General features: G+C 40.0%; 1 protein-coding gene across 2 annotated transcripts in view; it reads right to left on the reverse strand.

Annotated features, from left to right (window-relative positions):
• Positions 1-5,159: 5,159 nt before the first annotated feature.
• The window catches only part of LOC126259344 (uncharacterized), a 152,458-nt gene continuing 143,289 nt past the window's right edge, over positions 5,160-14,328 (reverse strand). For both annotated transcript variants that reach the window (XM_049956054.1, XM_049956055.1), the window contains exon 12: positions 5,160-5,726. In XM_049956054.1, coding sequence (XP_049812011.1) covers positions 5,352-5,726 — 375 coding nt within the window. In that variant the 3' untranslated portion in view covers positions 5,160-5,351. The remainder of the gene's footprint in view (positions 5,727-14,328) is intronic.

The following is a 14,328-nucleotide window of genomic DNA, read 5'->3' on the forward strand; positions in this document are numbered from 1 at the left end:
CTACTGCACTGTAGACACATTTGGTGTACCTGACTACAGGACATATGGCCTGTAATTGAAAAAGTGTCATGTTGACCTCTCCATTGGCAAAAGATTCCAGATCAGTCCCCCCATTTGGATCTCTGGGATACGACTGCCACAAGGGGGAGATGACCATGAAAGAAAGATGTAATGACCAATGAAAGGGTAACACTCTAAGAGTCAAAGCATGGAATGTCAGAAGTTTGAATGTAGTAGAAAAAGCTAGAGAACCTGGAAGTGGGAATACAAAGGCTCATTCTATATATAATGGGGTTCAGTGAAGTGAAATGGACAGAAGACATTGATTGTTGGGAGAAGATTAGAGGGTAATACCAACAGCAATAGAAAATGGTGCAATGGGATTAGGATTCGTTACAAATTGGTAGGTATGATAGAGATGAGCTACTGTGAACAGTTCAGTGATAGTGTTGTTCTCACCAGATTCTACAGGAAACCAATAGTTCCGATATACATACCAATGCTGCAAGCAGAAGATGAAGAAAGAGAGAGAGAGAGAGAGAGAGAGAGAGTATATGATGATATAGAATGGGTAATTCAGTGCGTGAAGGGAGATGATAATCCAATAGCCATGGGGCACAGGAATGCGATTGCAGGGGAAAGAGTTATAAGTATGAGAGGGGAGGAAGACTAATTGAGTTCTGTAATAAATTTTAACTCATAATAGCGAATACCATGTACACTAATGATGAGAAGGGGTGGTATACTTGGAAATGGCCTGATACATGGGAAGATTCCACCTGGATTACATCATGGCCAGACAGAGATTCTGAAATGGGATATTGATTTGCAACATGATCCCAATAACAGATATAGACTCAGATAACAATTTAGTAATGATGAAGAATAAACTGAAGGTTATGACAATCATATGGAAAAATTTATGTGGAAGGAATGATGTGTTTGAAGTTTCCTAAGGATGTGGATATTGTGATAAGGAAGCTCAGCTAAAAAGAGCAATCACAGATTCTGGACAGAGAAACAAAGGTATAAGGGGCGTTCCAAAAGAAATGAGCCAGCGGCATAATTACAGAGGTCAGTACCTGTATGTTAGAAGTATAGACCCTGGCTGTTAAGACAGTTGTCCCACTGTGACACAAGGCGATGAATGGCTGTCTCATAAAATTCACGGGGCTGCGATGTTAACCAGACCGCATGTACAGCTGGAAGTCTTCATCCGAGGTGAATCGTTTGTCCCTCAGAGGCTTTTTAAGGGGACCAAAAATGGCATAATCACATGGAGAGAGCCATTTCTAACATACAGATACTGGTTTCTGTAGTTATGGCTCTGGTAATTTCTTTTCTAACACCCCTTATACAAGGAGGGTAACTGCAGAGAAATCTTGGGTAAAACAGGGTAAAAACTTCAACTGACTGACGAAAGAAGGACATACAAAAATGTTCATGGAAAAACAGGAACACAGAAATATAAATCACTTAGGAGTGAAATAACTAGGAAGTGCAGGGAATGTCAGGTGAAATAGATGCAGGAAAACTGTGAAGAAATTGAGAAAGAAATGACTGTCAGAAGGAGTGATTCACCACATATAAAAGTCACAACAACCTTTAGTGAAATGAAAAGCAAGTGTGGCAACATTAAGAGTGCAATGGGAATCCCAATGTTAAAAACAAAAGGGAGTGTAGCTAGGAGGAAAGAGTATACTCATAGATGGGGAGGGACTACCTGATGGCATGGCAGAACAACAACTTGGAGTCGATATGGAAGAGATTGGGGGTCAAGTGTTAAGAGTCAGAATCGAAAAGAGCTACATAAAACTTGAGATCAAATAAGGCAAACGGGAAAGGCAATAATCCATCAGAATTTCCAAAATCACTGAGGGAGTTATCATACAAATGATTATTCCAGTTGGCAGAGTAGAACTATTGCACAATCAATGCATCCACATTTCTGACACGAACATTATACAAAAGAATGGAAAAGAAAACTGAGGCTATGTTAGATGACAATCAGTTTGGCATTACAAAAGGTAAAGACACCAGAGAGGCAATTCTGATGAAGTGCTTGATAATGTAAGCAAGACTGGAGAAATATCCAGGCACATTCATAGGATTTGTAGACCCCGAAAAAGCATTCAACAATGTAAAATGATGCAAGATGTTCGAAATTCTGAGAAAAATAGGAGTAAGCTACAGGAAATGATGGGTAATCTGTTATATACCATAAAGCAGAGCGTATGTTTGTATATCCAGGTTTTCCTTCCAAATCCCTGGATCAATTTCAAGCAAATTTGGCACACAAACAGCAGGCCTCACAAGTATCAATATGTGGGGTTTGTAATCTCCTAGCTGCAAGAGGAGTGCAGATATGGGCAAAACAGTGTTTTTCCAAGCCCTGGGGTGTAGCTGCCCTGCACAACATGTATGTTGTATGGGGACAGTATCAGCCTGCCAAATCAACCTGCTTTTATGGGCAGCCTACATGTCAGGGGCAAGAAACCTTTTTCAAGCTCTGACATGCAGGCTGCCCTGCATGGCAGGCAGGTTTGTGTTGGTGTAGTATCAGCCTGCTTCGTATGTCGGCCTTTATGTCATGGGCAAATAAATGATGTATAGTCTGTTCTGCATGACAGACATGCTGTGAGAGCAGTGCTTTACAGGGTCTAAAAGTACCGACGAGTGTAGCTGGAGATGGGCTGAGATGCGTAGAGGGAAAGGGGGGGGGGGGATAGGAGAGCGAGGGGGAGGAGGAAATGGACAGAGACGGGAGGAGGGGTAGGTGCATGAGGTAGGTGGAAGGTGTAGAGTAGTGAACAGGTGGAATAGGAAGAGGCAGAGGCAGAGATGGAAAGAGAGAGGGGGCAAAGATATGGTCAGAGAGAGGGGGGAGGGGGAGCATTATGGTCAGGAGGAGGGGGAGGAAGATAAGATCGGAGAGAATGGGTGGAGGAAATGGACAAAGCGAGTGGGGATGAGATGTACATACACACTGGGGAGGAAGAATACACAGATAGAGGAGGAAGGATGAGGTAGGCAGCCAGAGGGAAGAAGAGGTCGACACAGAGAGGGGGAGGATGAGCTATGTTCATAAATGTATGTATGTATGTCCAGCATCTCCTCCTGGATCGATTTCAACCAAATATGGCACACGAATAGCAAACCTCACAAGCATCAGTACTGTGGGGTTTATAGCCTCCACGCTACAACAGAGAGAGTGTCGTGGGTGAGAACATGTTTTCTCAGCTACTGCTGTACAGGATGTCCTGCACAACAGTTGCGTTGTGTGGGAACAATATCGGGCTGCCTTACTGATCAGGACATCAGGGCAAGAAACAGTTTTCCAGCCCCTGATATGTAAGCTGCATTGCATGATGGGACTACATGGGCCAATGAGCACAGCTGGGGGAAGATCAAGGTGGATAGAGAAAGGGATGGACAGAGAGAGCCAGTAGGAGGAGGCGGAAAGACAGATGGGGCAGGAGGAGGCGGAAAGACAGATGGGGCAGGAGGAGATGAGCAGAGAAAGAGAGAGGGCGGGGAGGGGGGGGGAGGTGGGCACTGAGAAAAGGAGGATATGGGACGAGAAGATGGGGGAGAAGGGTAGGGGCAAGAAGACAGGAGAAGATGGTCAGAAAGAGGGGGAGGAAGAAATGGGCAGAGGGGAGAGGAGAAAATGGGCAGAGGAGGGAGAAGGGGATGGACTAAGAAGGAGTGGAGAATGAGATTCGTGAATTGTCTGTATCTGTACCCAATGTGTACAAGAAATCCTCCACCCCGGGCAATAAGATTCGAAGAATGAGAACGAAGGGCTCAAGTTAAAAAGGGTGTAATACAGGGATGCAGTTTTTGGCCACCATTGTTCGGTCTGTACACAGAAGAAACAATGATGGAAATAAAGAAAAGTTCAAGAGTGGGATTAAAATTCAGGGTGAAAGGATATCAATGATAGGATTTGCTGATGACATTGGTATCTTCAGTGAATATGAAGAAGAATTACAGGATCTGTTCAATGGAATGAACAGTATAATGAACACACAATATGGACACAGAGTAAACCAAGGACAAAAGTAATTAGAAGCAGCAAAAATATGAGAAGTGAGTAGCTTAACATCAAAATTTGTGATCATGAAGTAGGCAAAGTTAAGGAATTCTGCAACACTGGAAGTAAAGTAAACAAAGACAGAGTAAGCAATGAGGACATAAAAAACAAACTGGCACACACAATGAGGACATTACTGGCCAAAAGATATCTATTAGTATCAAACATAGGCCTTAACTTGAAGGAGAAATTTCTGAGCGTGTACATTTGGAGCAGAGCATTGTATGGCAATGAACCACAGGCTGTGGGAAAACCAGAAACAAGAGAATGAAAGCATTTGCAATGTGGTCCTACAGAAGAATGTTGAAAATTAGTGGACTGATAAAAGGAAGGGATGAGAAGGTTCTCAACAGTATCAGCAAAGAAAGGAACATATGGAAAACCCTGACAAGAAGGGACAGGATGATAGGGCATGTATTAAGACATCAAAGAATAACTTCCACAGTACTAGAAGCAGCTGCAGACAGTAAAAACTGTACAGGAAGACAGATTAGAATAAAGCCAACAAATAATTGAGGATGTTGAGTGCAAGAGCTACTCAAAGATGAAGACGTTGACACAGTAGAGGAATTCATGGTGGGCCGCATCAAACCAGTCAGAAGACTGGTGTCTCAAAAAATTAAGTTACAAAGAAAAAATAAATTTACTTCCTCAGCTCTAAAGTGCATTGTTAACCTGTTATTCTTACCATTGTAATTTTAGTGCACACATACAAGGAAGCTATTACTCACTAATCACTTCAAATTAATTTGGTATAGCTGGAAGGGGAAAACAAGACGCCGAGTTTAAAAATACTGTATCACAGTTGTTATGGTTTTCTAATACATTATATTAATGGTTTAGATTCAGTTGTCGCAAATACTTATCTCTTAATACCAGTAAGCAGCAGCATAATTTGTAAGTGTTATGATATTTTCATTACAAATGTAAGCTAAAGTCTATTATAGCAATTATGTATCACAGTATGCTTATTCTGAAGGCACCAGACACCTCACTGGAAGACGAAACTTTAAAAAAATGATATTTACTCTATAACATATATCTATGATAAAATGAAGGATAGGAATGTAAAATAAGTCTAAATAAATGATATACTGGATAGATATCTTGGATGGCATGGACCCAAGCTATTTGGGGAAAGGTGTGTGAAGAAAAGGCAGGGCAAAGACAACTACTGTCAGTAAATATGTATGTGAAGAAAGGTAGATGGCTGTGGACAGGGCATGTGATGTTTAAGGAAAATAAAACACTTCCACTATTGCACAATATAATCCTTATAACCTCTGATGGCTTTCAGCTGCTTCTTAAGCTGCCTCACAAAGTCAGAAGGCTGTACTAAGACAGAAACCTCTTTGCCGACAGCATTCAGACGGTCACGAACTTCTCCATCCTTGAAGAACAGGTTTAAGGGTCGACCATTTATCTCCGTGAGAGTCCATGTGGTGAGTGACAGTCCATCACACGTTGGTGCTCGAGGAGCCAAACCGGCCCGAGCTGCTGGAGAGTTAGCTACAACATCACGTACTTCAGCTGTATTGCCTTCCTGCAGCACACCTAAACTCTGTCCATCTGCCTCCCGATGAATGGCAAACACACGTCCAAATGGTACACGACGAATAACGAGCTCCACCTATGGTTAAAAAACAAAATTACATCAAATGTAAAGGAGATACCAATTTTCTTTAATTACATGATTAAAAAAGAACATCTAAAACTCAAATCTTTACAGAAGCTACTTTTTAGAATGCAACACTTCATACGTACAATTTATTTTATACTCAACCTCTTCTGCCGGATCAAAACTGGGTCACCACTACAAAATTGAACAATAGTGCAATAATGATGTTTCCTTTTCGATACACCTTTCTTACATCATACAAAAATGACAGATGTAGCAATGCGAGAAAGTCAATAGATTTTATCAAAATTAAGATTGATTTCTCCTACTGACAAGGCAGAATCAACAACATTTTAATTCCTAAAGTAAAGATATAATGAGTTTAGCATCAAGTCGACAACAAATCATTAGAGAATGAAATACGAACTCGAGTTAAGGAAGGGTGGGGACAGAAATTAATATTTTCTTTTCAAAGGAAAAATCCTGGCATTTGCCTTACGTGATTTAGGGAAATCATGAAAAACTAGATCTGAATGGCCGGAAGGAGATTTAAACCCTCTTTCTACCGAATGCTAGTTCCGTATGCAGTGGTCAGCATACCGAGTAAGGGATGGCAACAGAAAATATGCCTGTATTTTGAACTATAAGAGCAAACTGGGCATTAAATTAAACATGATAAAAATGAGGTAAAGTTATCTTCTGAGACTTCTATTTAGTTAGACTAAAACGGAGAGCTACATGAACTCCACCAATTCTGTAGAAATAACCCACTATGCAAAATATCACAGAATGAGTGGGTATGACATTAAATAGATTTTCTTTCAGTGCTTGACAGCACAAGGCAAATCTATTAAATGGGGAACACTTCCCTGCTGTACTGCAAATAACATTTATTTGATCTCGAATTGGCTTTCGGCTTATTGGTTCGTTGCCAGATGAATGTAACAACCACAGACAAAATGATGTGTGACTTATTTAGACAGGCGCCAATCCACGAGGTCGTAACATGTGTTATTATACTGTTCCTTCTTCTAGTTAGCAGATTTCAACATATTCCTTTTCTCAACGATTTTGCAGAGAAGCACCAAATTTCTTATCTAATTCTCAGCACTCATCTATAATATCATATTTGGAGCACATTCTTTACTGTTTTCCTTAACCCACCATTCACTTCTTCCCAAGAACATTCTCCAAGTGGTACAGTCTCAGAAAACCCTGTGTCAAATTAAAACCTATGTTTATATATCTAAAAACAAAGATGATGTGACTTACCAAACGAAAGCGCTGGCACGTCGATAGACACACAAACAAACACAAACATACACACAAAATTCAAGCTTTCGCAACAAACTGTTGCCTCATCAGGAAAGAGGGAAGGAGAGGGAAAGACGAAAGGATGTGGGTTTTAAGGGAGAGGGTAAGGAGTCATTCCAATCCCGGGAGCGGAAAGGCTTACCTTAGGGGGGAAAAAAGGACGGGTATACACTCGCACAGACACACATATCCATCCACACATATACAGATACAAGCAGACATATTTGTTGTTTGATACTTTTCAGATTCTTTTGGGAAGGAATGCTATTGTTAACTGAACTAGTTTGCTTTCTATTTCCTTCTTGCTTTGCCAGTCATAGATTATTTTGCTTTAGAGGTAGTAGAAGCCCTTAATTTCATGTAATTCACAGTCCCCAATTTTGATCTTTTGTTTGTCATTAATCTCATTTCTGCAACACCTCATTACTTTCATCATTGTTTGGATTACTCTCAATCAAAATTCTGTGTTCAGAAGAGAGTTCATTCCCTTCAACAGGTCCTCCAGTTCTTATTAGTCACTGATACCCTCTCAGCTTGAATTTTATTCCCACTTCTGAATGCCTCACTGCCTCTCTCTGACATTTAGGTTAAAACAATAGAGAACAAAAAATGCATCCCTGTCTCATGCTCTTTTTAATCCCAGTGCTTCTATCTCAGTCTTTCATTCTTCTATAAGAATAGAAGAATGAAAGACTGAGATAGAAGTGCTGGTTGATTCTTGTGCTTGTGGTTCTTGTACATCTGTCATTCCCTCTATTGCATAAAATTTTTCCAAGGATTCCAAACATCTTTCACTGATTTACATAAATAATCATTTTTCATAAATCCAATGAAGAGGTCTCAATTTTTCTTAAGTTTTGCTACCACTATCAAGTGTGATGTTAGCTCTGTCTCCCTGGCACCTTTCCATTTCCTACAGTCAAACTGATCAGCATCTAAAAGAGCCTCACTTTTCTTTTCCACTTTTCCCCATATTATTCTGACCAGCAGCTTGGAGGCATGAGCTGTCAACTGATTGCATGATAATTCTTAAATTTATCTGCTCTATCTATCTTTGTAACTGTGTCGCCAATATTCTTCAGGAAGACCGATACTGTGCATTCAGTATCTTAGATTCTACATACTAACTATACGCCTCTACATTTAAATTCTCTGATATTTATTCTGGTTTCTCTATATGTTGAACAAGCCCTTCCAATGACCCTTTCCTATTTGATTCCTATACTTTTTTCTATAGCCATTTCACTTTAGCTTTCTTGCACTTCTTTCTGATTTCATTTCTAAGTGACACATCTTGATGCATTCAATTTTTGCCATTAAAAAAGGATTTTTTCTGTTACACACCATTCTTTTAGTGTTTCTTATACCTATATTTGTCTTCAATTTTATTGTTACTGTTTTTCAAGATGCCAATTTCTTCAGAACTGAACTACCACAATATCTAAAGCATCAGAAAACTGTAAACACACATCAAGATTCTTCAACATTTCAGTATTACACTTTCTTGTGAACTGATTCTCTCGGGTGATTTTCTTCAACTTCCCAAATCTTTATCATCATTAAACTTTGATCTGAATCAATATCTGCTCTTGGGTATATCTTACAATCAAATCACTGATTTCAAAATTTCATTTTGCTATTATGTAATTCAGTTGATAACATCCATTGTCTCCTGGCCTTTTCCAAGCAAACATTATTCTCTTGTGATTCTTGAACAAGGTACTTGCTATTACTGGTTAAAATTCATGCAGAACTCATACATGAAGTCTTCTCTCTCTCTCTCTCCCTCTCTCTTTCTTCATGAATAGAGACATACAAAAGATGTCTGTTCTGTAGCAATTCCGAGAAACGATGCTCGTTTCTTCAGTTACACTGCACATCACTACCACAGCTTTAGGGGACTGCAGTACAGTAGTTGGTCTTGAACAGTGTGCAGGAAACACAAAAACTTAAAATCTCTTCATGTGAGTTCAGATTTAGTTTATTACAATTATTATTTCTCCCTACCTAGGTAAGAGTCAACAAAATACTTTTCTCTTCAGAGAAGAAAGTTGGTGCTTCAAATTTCGTGAAAAGATCCCACCACAACATAAACCGCCTTTGATTTAATGACTGCTACCCCAGCTCATCTATCACATCCGTGAGACTCTCTCCCCTGTTTTATAATAGTACGAGAGTGGTTTGAAAAGTTGCTGGAACGGAATAGAAAAAAGGTACTTACATCACTGAAACTTTTTTTATTATTCAATGTAGTCTCCTTGCAGATTAATGCACTTGGCCCAACAATGTACCAGTGCCTTGTTCCCATCTCAAAAATTAGTTTCCTCCAGGCCTGCAAAATAGTTGTCAACTCCGGCTATCAGTTCTTCATCTGAAGAGAATCTTTGTTCGCCAAGAAAAATTTTCAGTTTTTGGAAGAGATGGAAGTCTGACAGAGCCATATCAGATGAACACAGTGGGTATGGCAACAATTCATATCTTAGTTCATGTAATTTTGCCGTGGCAACGGCACATGTGTGCGGGCGTGCGTTGTCTTGATGGAAGATGACTTTCTTCCTTGGTAAACCTGGCCTTTTTTCACATATATTTTGTAGAAATTTGTCCAGGAGGTTAGCATAGTATTCTCCAGTAATTGTTTGCCCAGTGTGGAGATAATCTACAAACAGAATCCCCTTCGCATCCCAGAACACTGATGCCATGACCTTTCCCGCCAAAGGAATTGTCTTTGCTTTCTTTGGAGGCGAAGAATCAGCATGTTCTTTGCAAGTGCTTTGACTGTTGTTTTGTCTCTGGGGTATAGTAGCGCACCCAGGGTTTTCATCTCTGGTCACAAACCGGTGCAAAAAATCTTGTTCTTTTCTCCTAAAAAGGGCCAAAAATTGTTCTGATGTGTCCATTCTCATGTGTTTTTGATCCAGCGTGAACAGTTGGCACCCATCATGCTCATAATTTTTTCATTTCTAATTCTTCAGTTACAATGTGATACACCCTTTCAGATGACATCCGGCAAGCGTGAGCAATTTCACATACTTTCAATTGGTGATCCTCCTTTACCATTTTGTACACTTTTGTAATGATTTCTGAAGTAGTGACACATCTTGACCAACCACTGCACAGATCATCATCTAAGCTATCCCAACAAAATTTAAATTCATTTGTCCACTTGGCAACAGTTGAATATGAAGGAGCAGAATCCCCAGCATATTCTGGAAATCGGCATGAATGTCCTTTGCTTTCATACCTTTTTTTATGAAGCACTTAATCACTGCTCGAATCTCAATTTTTTCCATCCTCACAAATCACTACATGGGAACAACAACAGAGCCACATCCCCGCCACAGTCCTCCTCCAAGAGCACTGACGTGGAACGTGTTTACAGGCAACAGTCCAATGAATATCAAGTGAACAACTCATTGCGCTAGCACTGACCTCTCGTGGTGATTCCGAGAACTTTTCAAATCACCCTCATACAAAATGAGGTGACCTCCTTTGAAATTTCTGGTAACGATCCAATACTGCACAGAAATACTCTAGCAGAGGATGGGGAAATTCGGCATAGGCTCCCTCTTTAGTGTATTTGTTGCATCATCTCAGTGTTCTGCCAATAAAACACAATCTATGGTTCACTTCACGTTACTAAAGATATTATCTATGTGATCATTTCAATTTAAGCTGTTTGTAATTGGAAACCCTAGGTATTTAGCTGAAATTTCTAACTTTACATTTGTGCAATTCATTGTGTAACTTAGATTTAACAGATTCCTTTTAGTACTCATGTGGATGACCTCAATCTTTCTCTTATTTAGGGTCAATTGCCACATTTTACACCACATTGATACATTGTCTAAAATAATTTTGGAATTGGCTTTGATCTAGTGGTGATTTTACTAGATGCAGGGTGTATACGTGGACAAGGAAGAAAAATTCCCGGATTTTTCTCGGAATTCCTGGTTAAAAATAAACTTTCTCCGGGGTGAAAACAAGCTTTTTCCGTGTTAAGTGAAAGTATATTTTCCCTTATCAATCCTTTGAATGGTTAAAGTTTTATACACGGGCATAGAATTTCCTGGCACTTTAGAAAATTAAATTCAAAGAAAAAGACGCCTTTTGGAAATATCTTTTCTGTGCACCAAAGTGTACGTTACGTATTTTCGTATTACATATTGGAATTCCACCAAACACCGCATGTTACTTTCCGAATCATTGACATCGAGATTGCGATGCATTTCTGTAAGCCAGTCATAGCTAATGTCATGTGATCTCAGCAGCCGATGACAGCGGATATTCAGAGCATTGGACACGTGATGTATTCAGCCAACAGCAACATCCCTGTTATGTAGCACGAACACACAAACAGGGAAAGTTAATAGTTTAAGCTAATACACATTATGGTGGGGAGGCTTGCGTGCCTCAATGATACAGATAGCCGTACCGTAGGTGCAACCACAGCGGAGGGGTATCTGTTGAGAGGCCAGACAAACGTGTGGTTCCTGAAGCGGGGCAGCAGCCTTTTCAGTAGTTGCAGGGGCAACAATCTGGATGATTGACTGATCTGGCCTTGTAACACTAACCAAAATGGCCTTGCTGTTCTGGTACTGCGAACGGCTGAAAGCAAGGGGAAACTACAGCCGTAATTTTTCCCGAGGGCATGCAGCTTTACTGTATGATTAAATGATGATGGCGTCCTCTTGGGTAAAATATTCCGGAGGTAAAATAGTCCCCCATTCGGATCTCCGGGCGGGGACTGCTCAAGAGGACGTCGTTATCAGGAGAAAGAAAACTGGTGTTCTACGGATCGGAGCGTGGAATGTCAGATCCCTTAATCGGGCAGGTAGGTTAGAAAATTTAAAAAGGGAAATGGATAAAGTTAGATATAGTGGGAATTAGTGAAGTTCAGTGGCAGGAGGAACAAGACTTTTGGTTAGATGAATACAGGGTTATAAATACAAAATCAAATAGGGGTAATGCAGGAGTAGGTTTAATAATGAATAAAAAAATAGGAGTACAGGTAAGCTACTACAAACAGCATAGTGAACGCATTATTGTGGCCAAGATAGACATGAAGCCCATGCCTACTACAGAAGTACAAGTTTATATGCCAACTAGCTCTGCAGATGATGAAGAAATTGATGAAATGTATGATGAGATAAAACAAATTATTCAGGTAGCTAAGGGAGACGAAAATTTAATAGTCATGGGTGACTGGAATTCGAGAGTAGGAAAGGGGAGAGGATGAAATGTAGTAGGTGAATATGGATTGAGGGAGAGAAATGAAAGAGGAAGCCGCCTGGTAGAATTTTGTGCAGAGCATAACTTAATCATAGCTAACACTTGGTTCAAGAACCATGACAGAAGGTTGTATACATGGAAGAACCCTGGAGATACTAAAAGGTATGAGATAGATTATATAATGGTAAGACAGAGATTTAGGAACCAGGTTTTAAGTTGTAAGACATTTCGAGGGGCAGATGTGGACTCAGACCACAATCTATTGGTTATGACCTGTAGATTAAAACTGAAGAAACTGCAAAAAAGTGGGAATTTAAGGAGATGGGACCTGGATAAACTGAAAGAACCAGAGGTTGTACAGAGTTTCAGGGAGAGCATAAGGGAACAATTGACAGGAATGGGGGAAAGAAATACAGTAGAAGAGGAATGGGTAGCTTTCAGGGATGAAATAGTGAAGGCAGCGGAGGATCAAATAGGTAAAAAGATGAGGGCTGGTAGAAACCCTTGGGTAACAGAAGAAATATTGAATTTAATTGATGAAAGGAGAAAATATAAAAATGCAGAAAATGAAGCAGGCAAAAAGGAATACAAACGTCTCAAAAATGAGATCGACAGGAAGTGCAAAATGGCTAAGCAGGGATGGCTAGAGGACAAATGTAAGGATGTACAGGCTTATCTCACTAGGGGTAAGATAGATACTGCCTACAGGAATATTAAAGAGACCTTCGGAGAAAGGAGAACAACTTGCATGAATATCAAGTGCTTTGATGGAAACCCAGTTCTAAGCAAAGAAGGGAAAGCAGAAAGGTGGAAGGAGTATATAGAGGGTCTATACAAGGGCGATGTACTTGAGGACAATATTATGGAAATGGATGTAGATGAAGATGAAGTGGGAGATATGATACTGCGTGAAGAGTTTGACAGAGAACTGAAAGACCGGAGTCGAAACAAGGCCCCCGGAGTAGACAACATTCCATTAGAACTACTGACAGCTTTGGGAGAGCCAGTCCCGACAAAACTCTACCATCTGGTGAGCAAGATGTATGAAACAGGCGAAATACCCTCAGACTTCAAGAAGAATATAATAATTCCAATCCCAAAGAAAGCAGGTGTTGACAGATGTGAAAATTAGCGAACTATCAGTTTAGTAAGTCACAGCTGCAAAATACTAACGCGAATTCTTTACAGACGAATGGAAAAACTGATAGAAGCCAACCTCGAGGAAGATCAATTTGGATTCCGTAGAAATGTTGGAACAAGTGAGGGAATACTGACCCTACGACTTATCTTAGAAGAAAGATTAAGGAAAGACAAACCTACGTTTCTAGCATTTGTAGACTTAGAGAAAGCTTTTGACAATGTTGACTGGCATACTCTCTTTCAAATTCTGAAGGTGGCAGGGGTAAAATACAGGGAGCGAAAGGCTATTTACAATTTGTACAGAAAGCAGATAGCAGTTATAAGAGTCGAGGGACATGAAAGGGAAGCAGTCGTTGGGAAGGGAGTGAGACAGGGTTGTAGCCTATCCCCGATGTTATTCAATGTATATATTGATCAAGCAATAAAGGAACGAAAAGGAAAATTCGGAGTAGGTATTAAAATCCATGGAGAAGAAGTAAAAACTTTGAGGTTCGCCGATGACATTGTAATTCAGTCAGAGACAGCAAAGGACTTGGAAGAGCAGTTGAACGGAATGGACAGTGTCTTGAAAAGAGGGTGTAAGATGAACATCAACAAAAGCAAAATGAGGATAATGGAATGTAGTCGAGTTAAGTCGGGTGATGCTGAGGGAATTAGATTAGGAAATGAGACACTTAAAGTAGTAAAGGAGTTTTACTATTTAGGGAGCAAAATAACTGATGATGGTTGAAGTAGAGAGGATATAAAATGTAGACTGGCAATGGCAAGGAAAGCGTTTCTGAAGAAGAGAAATTTGTTAACATCGAGTATAGATTTAAATGTCAGGAAGTCGTTTCTGAAAGTATTTGTATGGAGTGTAGCCATGTATGGAAGTGAAACGTGGACGATAAATAGTTTAGACAAGAAGAGAGTAGAAGCTTTCGAAATGTGG

Source organism: Schistocerca nitens, chromosome 5 (genome assembly GCF_023898315.1).
Source record: "Schistocerca nitens isolate TAMUIC-IGC-003100 chromosome 5, iqSchNite1.1, whole genome shotgun sequence".
Classification (NCBI taxonomy): domain Eukaryota; kingdom Metazoa; phylum Arthropoda; class Insecta; order Orthoptera; family Acrididae; genus Schistocerca; species Schistocerca nitens.